The sequence below is a fragment of the Typopeltis vanoorti genome, chromosome 14 (assembly GCF_054136105.1).
Source record: "Typopeltis vanoorti isolate ZY-2024b chromosome 14, IOZ_Tvanoo_1.0, whole genome shotgun sequence".
NCBI lineage: Eukaryota > Metazoa > Arthropoda > Arachnida > Uropygi > Thelyphonidae > Typopeltis > Typopeltis vanoorti.
In genome coordinates, this window is record NC_143562.1 from 99,613,988 (window position 1) to 99,636,577 (window position 22,590).

The 22,590-nt window shown below is 38.1% G+C and overlaps 1 protein-coding gene across 2 annotated transcripts in view; it reads right to left on the minus strand.

Moving 5' to 3' along the window:
* The window catches only part of LOC150099803 (uncharacterized), a 159,779-nt gene that overhangs the window by 20,496 nt on the left and 116,693 nt on the right, over nt 1–22,590 (minus strand). The window contains exon 13 of one of the 2 annotated variants that reach the window (XM_090403390.1): nt 3,236–3,298. The exons of the other annotated variant lie outside the window; for it this stretch is intronic. Within the exon in view, the coding sequence (XP_090259516.1) occupies nt 3,236–3,298 (63 nt within the window). The remainder of the gene's footprint in view (nt 1–3,235; nt 3,299–22,590) is intronic. 2 annotated transcript variants of the gene reach the window in all.

Here is a 22,590-nt window from a genome sequence, read left to right on the forward strand (position 1 = left end):
AGGAGGGGGTGAGAAGTACTACTAATGATATAGGATAACTTGAGTCCAGTTACAATAGAAATTCATGAAAGCAATAATGTCAAGTGTAGCAGTGAATTTGAGGTTATCTGGAGTGGTGGATAAGATGAAATATTTAGTTGCGTATTGCTACAGATCTGGCGGTTCAGTCTTTGGTGCTGAAGAAACTTATCGCCAAATTACTCTACTGGAAAGATTAAAGGTTTAAGGGAGTAATAATTATGGGTGGCTTAAATTAACCGAATATTTATTTGGGTAGCATAGAAAACTTGTGATATGAACGAAGGAGAATTTTTTGAGCTGTTGTGAGACAACTTTCTCAAGCATCATGTGAGTGAAGCACCTCGAGAACAAAAAAAGTGTTAGATTTGATCATAGCATCAGAAAACGTCTCAAATAAGGATGTGATTGTTTTGCTACCAGTCGGTGGCAGTGATCATGGTATACTGATCTGGGAAGCAACCAACAATGTGGATTTTCCAATCAGGACAGTTACATACTGAAGTACAAAGATGGAAATTATCATAAACACAAAAGAATATTATCTTTGGCTGCAAGGCAGAAATGTTATCAGTGTTGAGTATCGAATGCAAAAGCAGCGCAAAAGAATTTTATCGTTATGTTGAGAGTTAAACAAAGAATAATGCAGAAGAGTAACTTTACTGCATACATACAGTACTCTTGTCTAGCAGATGTGATAGTTCAGGTATTGAGTGTTCACTTCACTAAGATATATCAACCAGGTGTATGTAACAGAGTGCACAGTGCTTCCACTTAGAGGTGCATGAGAATGAGGTTTTAGAGCTATTGCATTACCTAGATATGAATTTGACAATAAGACAGGATGGTACATCAGCTTGAATGCTAAAGGAATGTTCAGACGAACTGACTAGGTCCTTGACATGTTTATATAATTGGAGTCTTAGCTCAGGAAAGATCTCACAGGAATAGAAAGAATGTATGATAGTTCCTTTATGCAAGGGTAGTGCCAAAATCAATGTGCTTAATTATCGAGATATTATTATCTGTGAAGTGATTCTGAAGACCATAGAGAAGTTGTTAAGAACTCATATACAGAAATGGGTTCACAAACGGGATATACTTGGCAAGGAACACCATGGATTTATTAAAGGGAGGTAATGTCTGAGCAATTTGCTCTTATTTTATATTAATGTTCCCGATGAGCTGGATATATTATGACAGTGTTGAATAGGATAGCTACATCCTATCCAACACTATCAATAGGAGAGCTACCAGAAAAGTGTTGTAAAAATACAAATTGAAAACACGAGAAAACAGTTCCAAATCGGAAAATCAATGAACCATAAAACGGACACCTCATGTGCATGGTGCATCACGTCGTTTAACGAGTCACGCGTCTGTAGCCGGGATAAAATAGAAGGATATAATGTTCCAAAGATAATACAATTGTGTCCGGATGAAACTGGTTCGAAAAGGGAACTGACGAAGTTTGAAAGAGGCATTGCGTTACGATGCCCGCCTATCTGTGGAGTCAACTGCAAGTATTACCTTACCACAGTCATCAAATAATATCTAAAAACCGCCATTCGTCAGCCGAAATACTGAGTGTGGAGTTCTGGGCATCGAGTGGAACACGAATATACATTCAGAATCGAGGCTCACAACATGGGCTTCCGTGGTAGGACCGCAATATGCAAGCCCCAGATTACCCGAATCAACATGCAGCGTCGTTGTCATTGGTGCAAAGAGCACGTACATTGGAACATGGAAAGCTGTGTTAGGGAGAGACGAATCAGGCTACATCCCCTGCGGGGTGTTGGACGCCTTGGGTGTGACGAATGTGCGGTGGACGTCTCTTATCAGAGCGCATAACCCCAACTAAAAAATTTAGAGGGGGCGGTGTGATGGTATGGTCCTGACTTTCCTGATTTGGCCTTGGCGATCTGTTTTTGGTGCCATGAACATTGAACTCCGAGAAGTATCTGATCATTCTGGACAATGCAATGTTTTCTACCTTGTGGCTTTTTTACGTATTGACCATTGCCTCTTTCAGCCAGATAATGCACGCTGCCATAAAGCTGCTTCTGTAATTGCGTGGTAACTAGAGAGACGGGTAAGATCAAGGGGACATCTTCCCCGCAATAGTACAGGACCTAATTACAAGCCTACAGGAAGAATGGCCCAAAATCCCCATTGATCACTATTGTATGCTTGTGGAAATCCCCGTATGATTTCTGCAGTTCTTGCAGCAAAAGGAGGTCCTACAATTATTATGTTGATGCCATGGCTGCATGTTCTTCACATTATGGTGTTCATTGACTTCTTTTCAAGTAGTGTACATGTAAATGACAGTTTAGTAATAAATAATATGAAGAATTAAGCAAAAATAGGTTATTCAGAATATTTAAATTTTTTAGACCTCATGCTGTATCCTGTCAAAGGAGCAAATGGTCATCCTGACTCATATTTCAAAAATTCATTCCTGAAACTTCGGGATTCCATTGATGTATTCCTGATAAAATTAAAATATAATTTTGGATTTATACAAGTTTAAGAGAACTCTATAGCCTTTTCCCTCGTCATTTTATTAAGCTGAGGAATAGCTACAATACAACAAAATCGTAATTTTAGTTGTCATAGACCTTTATGGACCCAATGAACTATGCATCTTCCCCTGCAGAAAGGCGAGGAATAAAAATTGTCTTGGATTCGAAAAGTTTTCGATCGTGTTAAAAGCTTTGTATTAAAAATAAATAAATAAGCTAACGCCGGTTATTATCTGTAGGGAGTAGGCAAGGCCTTTTAACTTTATCTAGCTTTTGGAGACTGGTCAGTTTTAATCTCCGCTGGTAGACAATCAGAGATAGCTTGCCCATGCCTATCACTAATGAAGAGACTAGCAAACAAGTGTTGCCATCTCTTGGTACCTAACCCTCACAGGATGTGTTACTGTGTGAAATAATGTCGGCCTACGGTCGATTTTCTGGAGTTAACGAAACGAAAACCCTGAGTCATCTGGAGAAAAATCCAAATTGCTTGTGCCAGAGATCGACTAACTCGGAACCGGTCGAAGAAAGGCTTAGAAAAAGTTCCTTCAGTCGGTTACTGGACTTGAGCTACTGTATAAGCCTATCTTCGGGAGGCCTAACGCAGAGGTTCGTATATATTAAAAAAAAAAAAATGAAAGTGAATATTAAAATTAAAATATACTCATTATGATAAATAAAGTATTTACCAAAGTCGCTGTCACAGAAAGGTTGAACCATCCGCTTTTTTTTAGGACATGGTCTACAAGAATCTGAAGGGAGAGATATTCCATTTTTTAAGCGAACTAATTTGTGAAGTTTGCAAATGTCAAAATATACAACACATAATAATATATAACTTTATATATATCAGAAAGCATATGTCAATGGTTTCATATATTAGAATTTAAATCAACACATGGACGTGTATGTTTATTAAATAATACTTTTCATATCTTCATTTTATTCTTCAACTACAATGCCAATATATTATCTGATATTTTTGAGAAACCAAACGCTATCCTCAACCTTTCTGTTGGAATTTCAAGAATACCATTACCGTTGTTTAAATTTATTTTGAATTGCCAAATAGTTCTACAGTACTATAGTATATTGAACTCCAGAAAACTGAGTTTTGAAACACTTTTTTCTACGATATCTCATCTGGTACATCGTTGTCCCAGGAAAATCTGAAATGCAGTGGTTCATTTGGTGAAATCTATTACTTGTCCTCAGCGGTTGTAGATTTGAAACTTGAATACCATATAGATTGATTGCAAAAATCCTGATCAGACAAATTTTTGGCTCTTTGCAAACTTCCCAAGTTTGCAAAGAGCCTCAACACTGATGATTTCTCTCTGCTATCACTTACGACAGTTATTGAATTCCTGTTTTACCGTGTAAACGAATATGTTGCTTAACAAATATGCCCAAATTAATTAAGCTTGCAACATTACCATAAAGCGATCTTACATTTAGAACTGAAAGCGTATCGGGGGGGGGATGAAAAGTTCTGATAAACACCCAGTAGAAAAATGATATAAAAGCAACTGATATAACTACAAGAAAGATCATATCTTAAAGCCCTTTAACCTGCATGTTTCATCAAATTGTAATGATTTGTTTCCTAATTATGACGGCAGAGTGGCTGCCATCTGCTATGTAACAAATGTTCCATCATAACAACGCTATAAATTATGAGCAACATTTTATTATAGCTATGATATGTGCTGAGATCTTGTCTTATTGGTGGCCAGTGTAGCGGGGACTGTATTTAAAGTCTTCGACCAACAAGAGATCAGGCAATGCGTCGTTCAGGAACTCGATAGGAAACGTTGTGTTGCAGCCACCATCATCTCTCATACCAAGAGCAAGTTGGGGAAGCAAAACAGTTGACCAACTTATCTAAGTATCTGTGTGGATTTAAGAGAAGATGGCTCCAGTGTACTTACTATTAACTGCTGACACATAATCGCATAAGGAGAATTGTGTTTAATTTCCCGACATAATGGTAATTTCGTTTGTATGAGAAGCGTTACTTCTCTAACATTCGCTGCACTTTATATGGTGCAGTAACGTTGTGATTGTTACGCATTTCCTAACGACAAATTCTGTCTGTCATCTCTGTTTCAGTACGTAAGTCTTGGTAGATGCTAATAACGCATTTTCAAATCTTCTTTGATATGGCTATGCACAATTGTTTACGGAATGTTGAGTTCTACAGATCTTTTTCTCGTGGATATTTTAATTATGTCTCATTCGTCTTCTGCCAGAACATGGTGAATCACGGATATCGTTGGCGGCAAAAAACTTCTCTTCCTCTTAGAATTTTTACTTTTATTTTTTTTTATTGGCGACTCCCGATAGAAAATTCTAATTTTAATCGATATTATTTTAACGTTTTGGCAAAACAAGCGGACGTTAATGGATCAGTGCGATCAATGTGCTTCTTATAGTTTGCTCCTCAGATTTGAATTAATTTGTATCAGCCATTTCACCTCATTTGAAACACAACAAAAATAATAAATATAAGCTCATTGATTCTTGCACTTTTCCAAGGATGTAAAGGCGTCTGTCCCACGTTATATTTTAATGTTCATATAATTTAAATTTCTATAAAGGAATAAAAGGAGTTAATTAACTGATTTTTTATAATTTAAATCTTAAAAAAAAATTAGTGCAATGCCATTTCTATTATTAGATGCTTCTGTGATCAATGATCAGCACTTTTTTTTTCCAAACATATTATGTTGCAAAATTTTAGGCATCCTTCCATTTTTTTCGCATTACGTCATGATAAATCGCATGACACGACTTCAAAAGAGGCAAAAATAATCCAAGCTGCATGCCTAGGATTGTATACAATACCGAAAACAAAGCTGATTTAGAAATCGATCTCAAAATAAATGTTAACTTAGGATCCCATATTAGTTATCATTTAATTTGTGAGAGTTAGAGCATCATGTTTATGTGTCATTAAAAGATAGAAATGTGATAATGAAAAGAAACTCAAAAGTAGTCGAGCAGGCCACACATACACTGACGAAAATGAACAGGAGGGGTCTACATTATTCTAGTTGATCATTAATGGATTCGCTTGATCAGTTTACGATTTTCAGTTGTAGACAGGTTTTGTGTGAGAGTATTACGCATTGATTGAAAGGTTGCTTCAAACAGGCCTGAACGGTGCTTATTTGTCACATGATGCACAGTTCGCCAGAACTGCGCTGATTGTTGGAAAGCTATAATAATAAGTGCCAAATCATGCACATTTCACATGAAATACATTTATTTGGGTAAATGGCTCCCATATTATTTACAGAATTGTATCATTCCATTTGTTAAAGTTGGAAGCAGTGAGAGCTACTTCTGGTTTGAGCTAGCACGCTTTATTCAAGAAAAATGAAAACCGAACTTTACATTCCGGAGAATGCTGTTTTGCCAAACTCTACAGTAGTTTTAAGCCAGTTAGTTGAATGCCAACATGATAATTATAATGCACTCTGTCTTACTAACAGAGTGACATGGTTTGAGGATGGCTTTGATCAGACTGGCGAGCAATGAATTCCTATTTGTACCGAACACAGTTTGGGTAAGAGTTAGAATGACGGTTGAGTGCGAGCTAACCTCCAAATTGACCACAGGAACTTAGTATTTTCATTCAATGGTCAAAAATATCAGCATCCGTTTTATGAACATTAATTAACATAATGGATGCTAGAACGTTTTGAACAATCTTATTAAATAACTGAGGCCACTAAGGACCACATCTCTTCTGCAGCCTTATGCTACAGTTCATAATGCAAGTTAAGTGAGAATAGCTAACTATTCAAATCTTCCTCTTACGTCATGCTTGGCCATCAAATTAAAATGCACTGGTTATCTGGAGAAGTTTATTGCAGAAAAAGTACTGTTCGTTATAGTTAAAAACTGCTTCGAATGTTTGTATCAATGTCTGGTAGGAGTATCTGATCAGAACAAGATTAGGCCTAATCTGATCTATGTGTATTTGGGGAATTCTTGTTAAAGTTTGTATATTTACATGATATCATGTTTATATTTACATAATACAGAAAAGCAGATTTACTTAGTTTTAATAACTGCCCTTGTTTATATCAATTTGTCTGTAATAACAGTATAATAATAAAAGGTGGATAGGCAATGTGCCAAAATAAATCACCCAATACTGAGTTATAAAAATTAAAATATATCAGCTAACACCTTTTATTCACTTATAGAGTTGGTGAGGTCTTTAAACCATATCTATCTTTTGGAGACTGACAGCAGTTTATTCTCCACCGGTAGCCAATCAGAGATAGCTGTGCCCATGTCTATCACTAATTATAGGCAGTTGCCGATGAAGAGACCTGCAAACATGTGCTGCCATCTCTTGGTACCTAACACCAACATTATTTCAGACAGTAACATATGTTACTGTCTGAAATAATGTGGGTACTACGGTAGATTTTCTTGAGTTTACCGGACGTAAAACTCAAGTTTCCGGGATAAAAAAAAACCCGCTTGCTCATGCCTGAGATGGACTAACTCGGGAACCGGTCGAAGATAGGCTTAGAAAAACTTCCTCCAGTCGGTTACTACACTTAAACCATAAGTCTAACTTCGAACGACCAAGCGCAGAGAACGCAGGCTCCACTTCCACTGAGCTACAAAGGCCTCTACTGAGCTTTATTTGTTTATTTATTGGTAATGTATTCTTCGAGTTATTTCCAAAATTGGGCAAGCTTCTATTCAGGTCACTTTCTTTTTCCATCACATATAACATCACTGTTCTAGCTAAATGAATTTCGGAAAAATTTCCTATTTGAGGTAGTATTGAATAAATTGTAAAGAGCTGTTTCAGTTTACACACCTAAATTATTCGAACTTACACATATTGTCCACTGCATTAGAAACCTTTATGCAGACGTGCCTAAACGTAACTTAGTATACATGCAAAATACTTGGTAACGTGCGTAACCACGTGTTCTAGGCAACTATTTAAGAATGCTGCCGTCAGTGTCAATAGTGTTGATCACAATTGAAAAAACAAAGGATCTTTCGTAGTTCGATAAAGAGCTGATTGTGGGTTGTGGATTCCCATCTGGCTGGAGAGCATTTTCAACCACTCAGTTGACAGCATACTATACAACTGACTGGTTTCTCAAAAGGCGATATATTCCGAGTGTTTAAGCAACGGAAAATTAAATCACATTGCCTCTCTAAGACATGTAACATACAATCTGCAAGGAACGAGATCACCATCGTCAGAAAAGGCTTGTGTGGCAAACATAATTTCTTGTATAGAGCAATTGGTTGACGCGTTTAAAAAAGGCTGTTCCTTACCCATATCTCAACGAACTATGCAGGGGGAATTGAAGATGATCGGTAATAGTAGTTGCATGACTATATAGAAACCGCTGTTTAATGCAAAGAACTGGAAAGTTTGTCTACAGTGGAGATCAGGAACATGGTAACTGGACATTGGAAGGCTGGAAAAACGCAATGTGGTCCGACGAGTCACGGTACACCTTGTTCTGTACCGAGAATTTGGCAGGAACCCCATGAAGCAATCAACAATTATTGCATTGCACACACAACATGAAGTTCTGGAGGTGGTGTCATGGCGTGGAGTAAGTTCTGTTGGTACGGAATGGGTACCTTGATATTGCTGGAATGTCACATGTCCTCCAAGGATTATCCGAACATTGTTGCTGATCAGGTCCATCCTGCATTGACTTTTTATCGAATAGGTGACGGTTGTTTTCATGGGTGATAATGCTGCTGCCTGTAGTGGAAGTATTGTTCAGAAGAGGTTCAGCAAGCATGACAGCAACTGCCAACATCTTCCCTGCTCACTTCAAAGCCTGGATCTGAACCTCGTTGAGAATGTATAAAACACATTAGAAATATAAATCCGGGTGCAAAGTCCTCTTCCATTAAATTTGATGGAAATTTAATGGAAGAGGACCGTCTGGTGAACACTTGGTATGTTGTAGACATAGATGCAATCCAACACCTCTTGGAATCTATACAAAACCGTATATAGTAGCCCTTAATTCGGGCTAAAGGAGGTCCAACACGGTATTAAATAAAAGTTTGGCAACATTGACAATGGTCCAAAGAACTGGTAATGAGAACAATATGAAGGAATGATTACTATGGAAAATTGCAGTAATATGTTAATTAATTTTGAATATTGCTGCCTATATGGGTTTATTAAAAAAAATCAACTAACACCTTTTATTCCCTAATAGGGAGTAGGCGAGGCCTTTGTACCCTATCTAGCTTTCGGAGACTGAGTGGGCAGTTCAATCTCCACCAGTAGCCAATCAGAGATAGCTGGCCCATGTCTATCACTAATTATAGCAGCCACCGATGAAGAGGCTGGCAAACAAGTGCTGCCATTTCTTGGTACCTAACCCTAACAAGATATATCACTGTCTGAAATAATGTGGGTACTACGGCCGATTTTCTTGAGTTTGTGGGACGAAAAACCCGCTTGCCTGTGCCAGAGATCGACTAACTCGGGAACCGGTCGAAGATAGGCTTAGAAAAAGTTCCTCCAGTCAGCGCCTAGACTAGAATCTAAGTCTAATTTCAAGCAGCCAAGCGCAGAGTTTATTGATTTAATAATACATGTTAAATAACCGAATGCGTTTAAGGAAAGTACTAGTTACTCCTACAGTGATGACGGTATAGTATGTTAACTCTATCCTAATGTACGAGTATAATGAAGCAAATTCAGTTTACATACTGAGAAGAATAGCAAATTATTCTTCAACTGCAATCTTGTATTTATTTTAGTTTATTTTTTCTTTTCCACTTTCAGAAGTATGTTGAAGGCCTGTGTAGTTCAGTGGTGCTTGCATCCTCTGCACTAGGCCACATGAAGATAGACTTATAGTTCGAGTCTAGTCACCAAATGGAGGAACTTTTTCTGACCCTTTCTTTGACTGGTTCCCAAGTTAGTGGATTCTGGCACGGGCAAGCGGGTTTTTTCTCCTGGAAACTCGGGATTTTCATTCCGTAAAAGAAAATTGACCTGTTACGGTTAGGTACCAGGAGATGGCAGCACTTGTTTGCCGGTCTTTTCATCAGCGGCTGCCTATAATTAGTGATAGATATGGGCCAGATATCTCTGATTGGTTATCAGTGGAGGTTGAATTGCACACTCTGTCTCCAAAAGTTAGAGGAACTTTTTCTGACCCTTTCTTTGACTGGTTCCCAAGTTAGTGGATTCTGGCACGGGCAAAAATAATAATATTAATAAAATTAATATTATTATTAATTTTATTAATAATAATATTAATAAAATTAATATTATTATAATATTAATATTAATATTATAAAAAAAATAATATTAATAATATGCTAACGCCTTTTATTTCCCTATAAGGGAAATAAAAGGCGTTAGCATATTATTAATATTATTTTTATTAGAAGTATGGTTTATCTTTTACATACAGCAAACGACAAAAATAAACTAAAATAAAAATATAAAATAAATAAAAATATAAATAACTGTGGGGGTTATATAAACAATAATATGCAATTTAGTAAATATATTTAATCAGTTTTAACAGTATATTGGTATTAGCACTTGGAACCCTTATTAATCCTGGAATTTGGGACTTGAATTGATAATTAGTTAATAGCTTGTCGGCGATTCCCTTCAGTGCTTAGAACTTGAGGATTGCATTCTTGGATTCTGGTATGCCATGTTTTCAGCAGCTTTTATTTAAAATGACATTAACATAAATCTAAATATTTTACAAATGAAATTTAGAGATAGCAAGTGATTAACCTTTAGAAATCTTTTTGAAAGGCTTCTTTCTCGAGAAAGAAGAATATCTCTTCTCTTTGACAAAAGAAAGTAATATAATTTTAAAAATGTTCTTTCCTAACTAACGATTGCATCACAAGACATATTGAAAAAGAGATTATAACATTTTGTTTGGTTTTAGTATTTAGTTTAGAATATATATATATATATTTTTTTGAAATGTCGTATGTTGTTTTTAAACATTTTCTTATAATGTCAGTACTATTTATGAAAATAGAGTACGACCGCAAGCGTTTTAATAGATTTAGCTTGCTCACTAATATAATTACAGGTGGCGTGACGTTGGTAAAGTGGACTTGTACGGTAATACGTCTGCCTTTCTATTCAGTGATTATGAGCGCGTAGAAAAAGTATTATTTATTTATTTATATAGTCTTAAGTGTTCTCTTGACTTATTCTTCTGTGTTGATAGATTCGTTTAATATAGATGTATGCTTTGAAGGTAAGCATTTCTTTTTATTTTTTGAATGAGCGTATGCAAAAAAGCATACACTTGTTTTTATTTTAATTAGTGATTTTCATTTTGTAATATATATTACAAACGGACAGCCTAGTGCAATGTAATATTCACTTTGGAGAACATGATATATTGTGAAGTAAACACATTTAGCCAGCCACAATATTTTAATTTGCAGTTTGAAGATTCGTGCTCAAATTTCGTACGCAATGCTTCAAAACATTAACCATTTGAACTACAGAACAATTTTATTTAGCTCAGTACTTATTATTATTTGACACCTCCAGGGAATACAAAGACTCATCGAGGGAGAGTGTGCCAACAGCATCGAATGATTGGCCCCTTCCAACTACTACCGCGCTCAAACTTACTTAACAGAGCCATTAGTAACAGAGGCTCTACCACTCGACCAACATCACTGTGTTTGAAAATAATATTTAAATCGTATTGAATAAAGGTTGTTTGTACTCATCAAGCTAAAGCAAATATAATTTTGTCCCTTGTATTAATTTTTTCCCCTTGTTACATTTAGTAACAGGTAAAAAACACTGCTTTCAGCCAACTGACAAGTATAGAAGTATTGCAATTTCCGTGCGAAATAATATCTATCTATCTCGTTAAAAAATTAGTTTTCTAAATTTGTGAAGCTAGGAAAAGTTATATTAATTTTAAAATTTTTAAATCTTCTTTGTTCGTGTGCTTATTGTTACAACGGTATGCCTTCGAGTACCGGGAATTTGTGATAGCTTGCGTTTCCCCTTATTCGCCCGAAGCAATGGCCAGTATAAACCACAGCATATCACCACCAGCAGCAGCCGGTCCACGCCCGAGTTCAGCAGGAATCGGTCAAAGGTCGCAGAATTCCGATCAAGGAAACGACACCAGCCACATCGCCAGAGAAGAAAAAGACATCGGTCTCAGCCCCCCGGACAACAACGGACAAAGGTCAGTACTCTCTGTCTCCTATGCTAACATTGTAGCTAATACTTCAGCGCGAATTAATACCACTGCCACAACGCGTACAAACGTTCACCCAGCCAACCGCTTTTCCCGAGATAACGGAATTGTAATTTTCGCAATCGAAAATACCCCACTGGAAAAGTATCTAGATGCAGTAGCTCAACATGTTCCCCCCAAAAATATAACTCACATATCAAGAGTTGCCGGAACCGTACAAATGTACTTTAACAACGCATCTTGGTCTGAGACATTAATTGAAAAGGGAATAGACATCGGAGCATGCCACGTGAATATCTCACCAATCGCAATTGCTCCCACAAAAGTAACAGTGTCAAATGTTCCACCGGAAATAAGCCATCAAATGCTTCGCGGATTACTATCAAAATACGGCGCAGTGACAGGTAAAATCCGAACGCTACGCGCCTCTACAACTAGGCCTGAATTCGCTCACATCAAGAGCTTTAGAAGACAGGCTCTAATGCACTTTGGCGACAATACAATCGGCTCCATACCCAAAATAATCAACACAGAAATAGATGGAGTACCCTACACCTTTTATATTACTGTTGCTGCTCAGTGCTTTTACTGCCACGAAGAAGGCCATGTAAGGAAGTTATGCCCGTATATACCCAGAAATGAGAAACCGGTTAACAACACTACTAACCCTAGCGAATCAGAGAATCAGAAGCAGCAAGCAGCCAACCCCAAAAAACAGAGCATCCCTAACAAACAACAAAGATCTCAAGGAAACAGCTCTCAGCCCAGTACCGAGGAGACAAAATCAAGTGGTAGCACTAAAGAAACCCAACTTTCGAAAGAACCTCCACCAACATCGATTAAAAGCAATCCTAGAGAAAAGGAAACGGAACACAGACAACTAACTAACTCTGATAAAGATACAAATAACGAAGAGGAGCAAGAAACAAAAACGGAAAAAAAGCCAAAGACAAACCAGCGCAGCTGCAGCAGGGAACCTTTGCCTCCAAGCACTCTGGAACCCTCCCAGCAGCCTGTAGAGGGGGATGAAGAGATCGAGCTTCTTGAGTCCTCAGATGATGAAGAGGAAACTGGAAATGCAAGTCTTCCTCACACTGAAGGCCCACTCACAAGTGAGCAGCTTCAGAGCTTTCTTAAAAAAGTTCGAGGCTCTTCACAAAAACTGCTGACAGCCTATGACTACACCGCTGACATCAGTGGTCTTATCACCCAGCTGGAAGAGTTAAGAACTATTCTGGCAGGAAAAAGAGGGAGAAAAACCACCAATCTCAGGAAAAGGATATACTACCTGATAAACGGGCTTGAATCCCAGCGGCAGCGTAACTATCCATAAAGGAAGTGAGGATTACCGCACCAAATAAAACTAAACCATAAAAATAATGAGCACCTCAATAAACCTTCTCTCACTAAACGCTAGAGGATGTGCCACACCACTGCGAAACAGGCTGGTCCTGCAGCATATCCTTGCCCAACGGCCAGAAATAGTTATGCTGCAGGAAACAAACTTCCATTGCAATAGCAAAGCTTCATATCAACACTGGAAGAACTGGCCTTATACCATGCACCACTGTCCTGCCATACAACTTCATGGATCGGGAGTCAGCATTGGAATTCACCAAAACAGCGCTCTAAAAGTAGAAATAATCGATACCTTTCCTGGGTGTGCAATATATGCACTCATTACAACTCAGACAGGAAAGAAAATATATATCATTAACATATACATCCCACAAAATGACCAGCTTGCAGTGCAGGTACTGGAGTTTGTGCGAAACCACCTCAGCAAGGTCAATGACCACATCATACTGGCAGGGGATTTCAACTGCACTCTGGATCCTGCAATGGACAGACAGCAATGCCAAGAACATCGACACTCACTAGTTCAGCTTCTCCAGGATGTAATAAATGACTTCGAGCTGACTGACACCTTCAGACACTTGCACCCACATGAGAAAATGTTCTCCTGGAGAGCCAAAGGTGGTCCTACCAGTGTCTTATACCAGGCACGGCTCGACAGATACTACACATCGATGCACACAATACCCTACATCAGGAGAGTCACATACCATCCATCTCATGCATCAGACCATGATTCCATCCTTCTTAACATTTGCTTTCCTGGACACACCAGATACAAAGGAGGAGCATACTGGATATTTAACAACAGCCTACTAAAGGATACAGAATATCTCAGAACCTCTAAAATCTATATCGAAACTCTCATCAGAAATATACCTACTTCACAATCAATTTCCGAGTGGTGGTCACTTTTTAAATCCAAAGTTAAGGTATTCACCCAAAAATATAGTCACCGAAGAAATTTGAACAAGCATTCAGCCCTTAAAAATTTGCAACAACAACAGCAATTGCATCATCCAGAATCTGAGGAATACCAGTCCCTAGAAGCCACCATACGCTCACACCTAGAGCACTCTGCAAGAGGAGCACTAATAAGAGCACGACGCAAACATATTAACTTCGCAGATGCCCCTACAAAGTATTTCTTTTCACTAGAAAAACGCCAACAAGAGTGCACCACTATATCTGCTATTAAAACAGATAATGGAAACATCATAGAAAATAATGACGAAATCCTCTTATATCCCTTGCAGTACTACAAAAATTTGTACCAAGCCAACCCAACATCTATGGAGGCCACGAATAAAATTCTCTCCGATGTGAAAAGACTCTCACCAACAACAAGGAGTAACACAGAACTCCCTATCACGTTACACGATCTGAAAACTGCCTGCACCTCCTTACCTAAAGATAAATCTCCTGGCATAGACGGGCTCACCACTGAATTTTATCAGTCCTTCTGGGAACAGCTTGGACCTATCCTCTACAGAGTATTTGTCGAAGCGAATACCAATGGCTTTCCACTCAATATGACAACATCAGTTATCAAACTCATTCCAAAGAAAGGAGACGCGACGAAACTAGGAAACTGGAGACCCATCTCTATCACAAACACCGACTGCAAAATTATATCCAAAGCCATTGCCAACAAACTTAAACCCGCTCTGAGCGAAATAATAAATAGGCATCAGAGCTATTCCATCCCTGGAAGATCTATCCACGAAAACTTACATCTCATAAGGGATCTCATAAGCATAGCGAACAACAACAGTGAAACAATGGGTCTTGTAACACTAGACCAAGAAAAAGCTTTCGACCGCGTTGAACACCTTTACCTCTTCAACTGCTTGAAAGCATTTGGCTTTGGCTCAGGCATCATTCACTCTATTAAAATGTTGTATGCCAAGGCACAGTTTTGCATGAAAATAAACAACAGGCTTACCATAACTGCACCATACAGCAGAGGTATTAAACAAGGCTGTCCACTCTCCGGTCCTCTTTACACAATTGCCATCGAACCCTTTCTGTGTAGACTCAGCATGCTGCTCAAAGCATGCCGCCCTAAACTTCCCTACCAAACCATAACCCTGACAGCATATGCTGATGATGTTACAATTATAGCCCGCAAAGAAGAGGACTTTCATAACATACAAGTGGCATACCAACAATATCAGGCAGCCTCAGGAGCCAAACTAAACACACATAAAACCATAGGACTGTGGTGTGGCAAATGGAAAAACCGAACCGATTCCCCAATGTCTGGTACCTGGTCCACAGAGGGAAACAAATACCTGGGGATTTACCTAGGAAACACACCCTCTTATGTGGATAAGAACTGGGAAACACTAAACAAGCGTTTCAAGCAAGTTCTAGGAAAGTGGGCAGCAATACGAGCCTCTGCCTCCACAAGAGGGAGAACAATAATCGTTAACCAAATAGCCACCAGTGTCCTTCGGCATACACTAAAGATCCTTACGCCACCAGTTCAATTCATCAAACAAATAAAGTCAACCATATATCGATTCATATGGAATAAAACAAACTGGCTTTCCTACTCCCAGCTATGTACTTCTCTCAAAGATGGAGGACAAAAGTTGGTCTCCATTGACAACAGGATAACAACGTTCCGCGCTCGATTTCTCATAAATGCCCTACAACAGGAAATATCACACAAGTGTACCACTGAGTATATTTTCACTTCTGCCACTAGAGGTCTCTCTCTCTCCACCACCTTAAGAATGACAACAGCTCAAGTGCCTGTAAGTTTAACAAACTTCTACAAAGACGCCCTTCGACGATGGAAGAAGCTAAACCTCCAGCACACAGTGAAGACAGCATCCCTACCTGAAATCCTCATGGAACCCATCTTTCACAACACGATGGTAAGAAGCCCGATCACTCAGAAAGAATTTTCTTTCCTCCATGGAGCTGGCGAAACGTGAGGATCTTGGGTGACATTCTTTCTCCAAGCCTCACCTGGCGCTTTCCAAATTCGCTCGAAAACCTGGAATATGGGAATGAGTCTGAGCAGATAGACACCGTAAAGGCCGCTTTTCAAGCCGCTATGCCTGATAGCATAACAGAAGTGGGGCTTACTCCTCCAAACTCAGAAGTTTTGGCGCCTATCTTTCTGATAAAAACCAATAACTCATGGGAGAAACTTACACCCAGCAACACCAACAAGATCTACAGCACCCTAACACAACAGTCAAACCAAAGCACTTTGATGGAAAATCCTGCATCATCTGATCAAACACTATTTCAATGGGATCTACCATATCGCACAAGAGCCATCAAACCTGACGCAGATATTCAGTGGAGAATGTGGCATAATATATTACCTACTCCTACTATATTACGAAAATTTAACTCAAACGTCTCAGATAACTGCCTCTTCTGCTACCAATTAGGAACGGTCCGGCATGTCTACTTGGAATGCCCAGTCAACACTAAATTAATCAGTTTGACTCGGGAAACGGCAGCTCTTACCTGTGGTAATCTTCATACAGAAGAGGAATATTTCAATCTCGTCCATGTGGAGCCAAATAACCATTCATTCTGCAATTACCTTTTCATCACCGCAAAAGCGGTAATATACAACTTCTACCTCAGACATACAAGACCAGACAGCACAGCAACTTCACAGAGAGAGGCAACTGACCAACTCACTGCAGCCTTCCAACAAAAGGTGAGATGTCGGATCCTACACGAACATCACTACCATAGGCAAAACAACACCTTAGATCTTTTCCACCAAGAATGGAATCCACGGAATCAACTCCTGGCTGAGCAGGGCGACTGCATTATAATCCAATTTCCAGCATAGAAGTGACACCTTTACCCCCCCCCCAAAAAAAAAAAGAAAGGGGGAAGAAAGAAGGATTGTTGTGCTTAACAGTGCGAAAGTTAATCAGCTGGCACTCTCATGCTAATAGATAATATTGTGCAATAGTAACTTCTATGTTCTTCCACATTTATGTTCTTATGTTAAAACAAGATCTTATGTTATCATGTTAAAATAACTCTTAATGGCTTTAATTTATTTAAAAAAAAAAAAAATATAATTAGCCTTATAAGTGACTTCGATGTAACATACCTCAACAAGAGTATGTAACCTCTCTGTCTGACTGCAGAGAACCAAAAACCGGTTAATCCTGTATATAAGATTGTTATGTTTACAATAAAAAAAAAAAAAAAAAAAAAAAAAAAAAAAAAAAAAAATATATATATATATATATATATATATATATATATTTTTTTTTTTTTTTTCAAAATACCAGACGTTTTCAGAGTTATGGTTCTTATTAAGTTTGAATCAATACCTCTTTAAATACCAAACGTAGCATATCAGCCAATTTCTTACCTTTCAATGATAACAGTGCAATTCATATAAATTGGAGCTCGTTATTTGTTTATGAATGAATCCATTTCCAAAATCGGACTCTTTCCCTTCCAACGGGCGTTCGTTAACATGGCAGTCTACGAGAGACCGGAGCGAACGCATTTTTATGTGGGAGGTACCCCGTGTTCGTTCGCAATCGGATGAGACGTCATCAGAGGGGGATGAAACCAGAAGTTACGCCAAGTTGACGTCGCCGTGACGTGCAGTAGTTAGATTAGGTTAGTTTAGCTTAGGTACCTAACCTAACCTAACCGAATCAGATGTAATTTATCTACTCAACTGTAATCGATGGTTAGTTTAGGTTAGGTTAGATTAGGTTAGGTACCTAACCTAACCGAATCAAATGCAATTTTTCTACTCAACTATAATCGATGGTTAGGTTAGGTTAGGTTAGGAAGAGGAAAGCATCTCGCTGGAACGTAACCTAACCAAACCAACGGTCTGCCGCAAGTTCCCGTACTACTGCACGTCACGGCGACGTCAACTAGGCGTAACTTCTGGTTTCATCCCCCCTCTGGTGACGTCACATCCGATTGCGAACGAACACGGGGTACCTCTCACATAAAAATGCGTCCGCTCCGGTCTCCCGTAGACTGCCATGTTAACAAACCGCCCGTTTGAAGGGAAAGAGTCCGATTTTGGAAATGGATTCATTCAAAAACAAATAACGAGCTCCAATTCATATGAATTGCGCTGTTATCATTGAAAGGTAAGAAATTGGCTGATATGCTACATTTGGTATTTAAAGAGGAATGATTCAAACCTAATAAGAACCAGAGTTATATTCTAATGCCAATGTTCTAGAATCCGGGACAGTTGGTCACCAGTGGTTCTTACCGGTGGTGCCCGGAACACTTGTGTTGTTCCGCGAACTGTTTACAAGTGTTCCTCCGCCGGTGAAAGATGTCACATGACATCTTTCACCGGCGGATCATGGCATCTTTCATCTTTCAAAAGATATCATGTGACATCTTTCAAAAATATTACCGGCAATATTAAAACCTGTACTAGACCAAGTTGTAAATATGGCAAATTACATAAAGTCAATACCTTTATAAAAAAAAAAAAAAAAAAAAAAAATTGCATATCTATAGAAGCCAAGTACAAATTTTTGCTTTTTCACACTGAAATAAGGTAGTTATCTAGGGTAAGTGCTATTCCGAATTTTGTTAGCAGCATAAAATTATTGGCCTTTTTTCAAAATGAAGGTACAGATGCTTTTGATGTCTTCAAAATGATATTTGGTGTGCTAAAATGGCATGTTTAGCCGATATTTTTAATTACTTAAACGTTAATACAAATATCCAAGGGAAAAATTAAAATATTTTGACATCTACTGACAAATTGTCAGCTTTTCATAAAAAACCGCATATCAGAAAAAAATTCAGTAGATATGTTTCCTTCGCCCCATAATAAAAATGTCGAGGGAATTATTTCCGTTATAACAAAACATTAACAATATTAAGAAAGATTTCAAGTTACTTTCCTTTCTTAAATACATTCAATTATGACTGGATACGAAATCTATTTGGCACAGTTAATGCATATCGAGTTGTGAATTTTTGTTACAAGAAGAACAATTAATTAACAACGGATAGTACTCTAATAATGAAATTCTCTGAAATAACTCTTGAGGAATTTTGGATTTTTGTTCAAGCCGAATACCCGCTCTCTCCACAAGGGCACTAAAAATGTTACGGTTTTCAACATGAGCTCGATTTCTCAGTATCAGTGGCGCACTCAGGATTTAATCTTGGGGGCGGGGGTTGAGTAGACGATTTGAGAATACACACTGTGCATTGCATACGAACTATGGCTGAGCATCTGCACTGATCGCCAGTACATAATACCAGTTATGTCCTCTGGCCCTGCTCGGGCAAACGAAGTAGCTCCCGAGCACTACTTCGTTCGCCTTGCGTTCACAGCGGCCAGGATTCCAGAGAGCTATAAGGCATTCCCACCTTATGTGACCGCTAATTCATAAGTAGCAGAGAAATAGGAGACACGACACAACATAAATTAAAAAAAAAGAAGAAGAATTTGAATTAGAAAAGATTTTTCTAGTGTTTTTTCTTTTTCTTTTGGAGGGGACCAGGGCCCCTTGGCCCCCTCCCTGGGTACGCCAATGCTCAGTATCAACCAGTATAAAAACTAAAAAAGTGTCAAAGACTTACTAATATAGACAAAGAGATGAGGGTAGCTATATCACATATTAGACCTCTTATTGCTGAAATCTGAAAAAGCTGACAAGCTCAAGTATCGCATTGAAATAAGTTCAATTTTTATAAAAGGCAAGTTTATGCATATTTTTATTGTTAGTTTTATGACCCTAATGCTTTTGGTGTTCCCCAAATTTTTCTTAGAATCAAAAGTGTTCCTTGACTTCGAAGAAGTTAAGACCACTGCCCTAGACATTATCCAGTTTAACGTGGTCTATGGTGACCCAGTGCAGAGGGTGCAGTTTGCTGTTTGGCTTCGTGTAAAATGTGAAGCAATGTGATTAGTTACGTTTATTTATTTTTGTTTCGTTTTTCAACAAGGGAATATGGATAGCCGCTTAGAGGAGTGCAACTGGAAAGCGTGAAATTAATTTCTGTATTTTGTAGAAGGAGATATGGATTGATATTTAGAGAAAGCATGGAGTTACTTTTTATATATATTTTATTTTTATTTATTATTTTTTTAATGCCTATCATATCCCCGTATAAAAATACGAAGACTAAACTAATTACACACTTTCTAATTGCATTTGTTGAGAACTAATTCATCATGCTTTTTAACTGCAAAAATATAAACAAAATTAATCTGGTGACGCCTTTTATTTTGAGACGACTCGAGGGAGGGGGGGGGGGAATGCCAACTCTAAATGAGTATCCATCGATAACTGGATTCTGTTTGTATCCTTGAAGCTTTTTATGACTTGTGTATCTCGACTTACGATTTTCTGTTTGTTTTTCAGTCATATTTTCTACTCGTTGATCTATTATTATTATTTATAACAGTATTAGTATTATTAGTGGTCTTTTTTTTTTTTTTTTTTTGGTTAAAAAAAACAGGTTCCAATATTCATTCTTTGTTAGCAGGATAAATAGTGATTTATTTTTAATAAAAAAAAATCATTTGCCTATATCGCCTGATAAAGTTTACTTTCTGCAAAAAGGTAACTTCATTGTTGCTCATTCTTTAGAAAACTTAATGCCCATTTTCCTTTCCATTCCAAGAGTTCTTTCTATTCGTTTACAGAATGCACTTCCAAACAATCAAAAGTACAGGAACTTGGCCAGTCATTCCTTGCTGTTGCACACTGATACCACCATGAACAAAAACAGCCTTTGACGCAGCCTAATTTTTTCACTTGTTTTTAATTTCTTAACTGTGGAAGGTGAAAAGAAACTAGTAATTCTGTTAATTTTTTGATTTACGGTTCAAGAAGTGTGTGTGTGTGTGTGTGTTGTGTGTGTGTGTGTGTGTGTGTGTGTTATTTCCTTGATGAACATTGTATCTGCGAAGTCAACACGTTCGCGAGGGAAAGCGACCAATCGAACTCATGTTGTACTTGACTAGGAAGGACACCAGAATTTTTCCAATTCATATCGAGTATATATTGATAGTTTGGCAATAGAATGAAAATGACCTTATATAGAAACACGCTTATCCCTATCCCAAGCACCATACTTCACACATGCAAGCAAAACGGAGTAAATTTTTATTGTATTTAGGGAAAAATAGAGTAATTAGAGTCAGTTAATGGGATAAAAATCCCTTATTGTTTTTCAGCCAGTAAGCGAAACAAAGATCGAAAATTACGATCTGAACGTTTCATGCCGACGAACTGTCAGCGTATCCAAGCGTAAGTGACCACTTGGTAGTGCCAAACCGGTCTGGGTAGTGACCTCTCCTCATAATGTAAAACAGTATTACATCTCCTAAGAGCTGTGTGTTTTACATTATGAGAAAATATCAAGAACAGTGAGGGATCTTGCTCCACCTTTGCAACGAGTTGCCGTGGTGTGGCACTACCAAGTGGTCATTTACGCTTGGATACGCTGACAGTTCGTCGGCATGAAACGTTCAGATCGTAGTTTTCGATCTTTGTTTCGCTTACTGGCTGAAAAACAATAAGGGATTTTTATCCCATTAACTGATCAACTTCGCCAGGAAAAAAAAAAAAATAGCCGTTTGGCTTTTCATCTTAGAGTAATTAGAGTGTTTAGTGTAATTAGAAACAACTGGAATGAATACCGTGAATGCTCATAATCGCACACCAAACCGAAATAAAAGTTATGTAGCATAGCACTAAATTGCAGTACCGTCCTCTTGAGGCACAACTCGCGCGCAACACAGCTGGGAGGAGGGGGGTGAACTGCTAATATATAAACATGAAAGTAATTTAAAATTCTAAAAATAATCATATCAAATATCTTAAACAATTTGCATTAAATAACCAAGCTTATTTAAATACTAGGTAAGCGTATAAAAATACTGAATATTTCAAGTGCATTGCATGCCAGCCTGGGTGGCGGAGCGATTAGCGTATCCGCTCTCCAGCAGATCGAGGCAGCAGCGAATCACGCCGTGGGAATGGATGTTTGTGATTGTCTGTGAAAATACTAGTGATGGATAGTAGATGGCGTTGGTGTAGTTGACGCGGTTCGCTGTAGTTGGTGGAGATGGAGAATTGTAGTGGGGTGCCTTCCCTCGGTGAGTCTTTGGACTCCTTGGAGGTGTCACGTAATAATAATAGTATGTCAAACCTTCACTGTTTGATACATTTGCCTGTAAAAAAAATCAGTGATTATTATTATCATTGACATGCTTCCCTATGTCAGTCGATAACGACGATACTCTCTGGTTTAAATGACTTACGATTGAATACTGTCCAGGAATGGAAAAGCCTTTATACGGTGTTTTCGATTGAACTGAAGTTAAGTTAGTTTCTAGCAGGGTTTTTCATTCCACAAGACGAACAGAAACTGACTATAGAATACATTGAATTAACAGACATAACAAACTATGCAGATAGGATTAAACACCCTATCATAACATT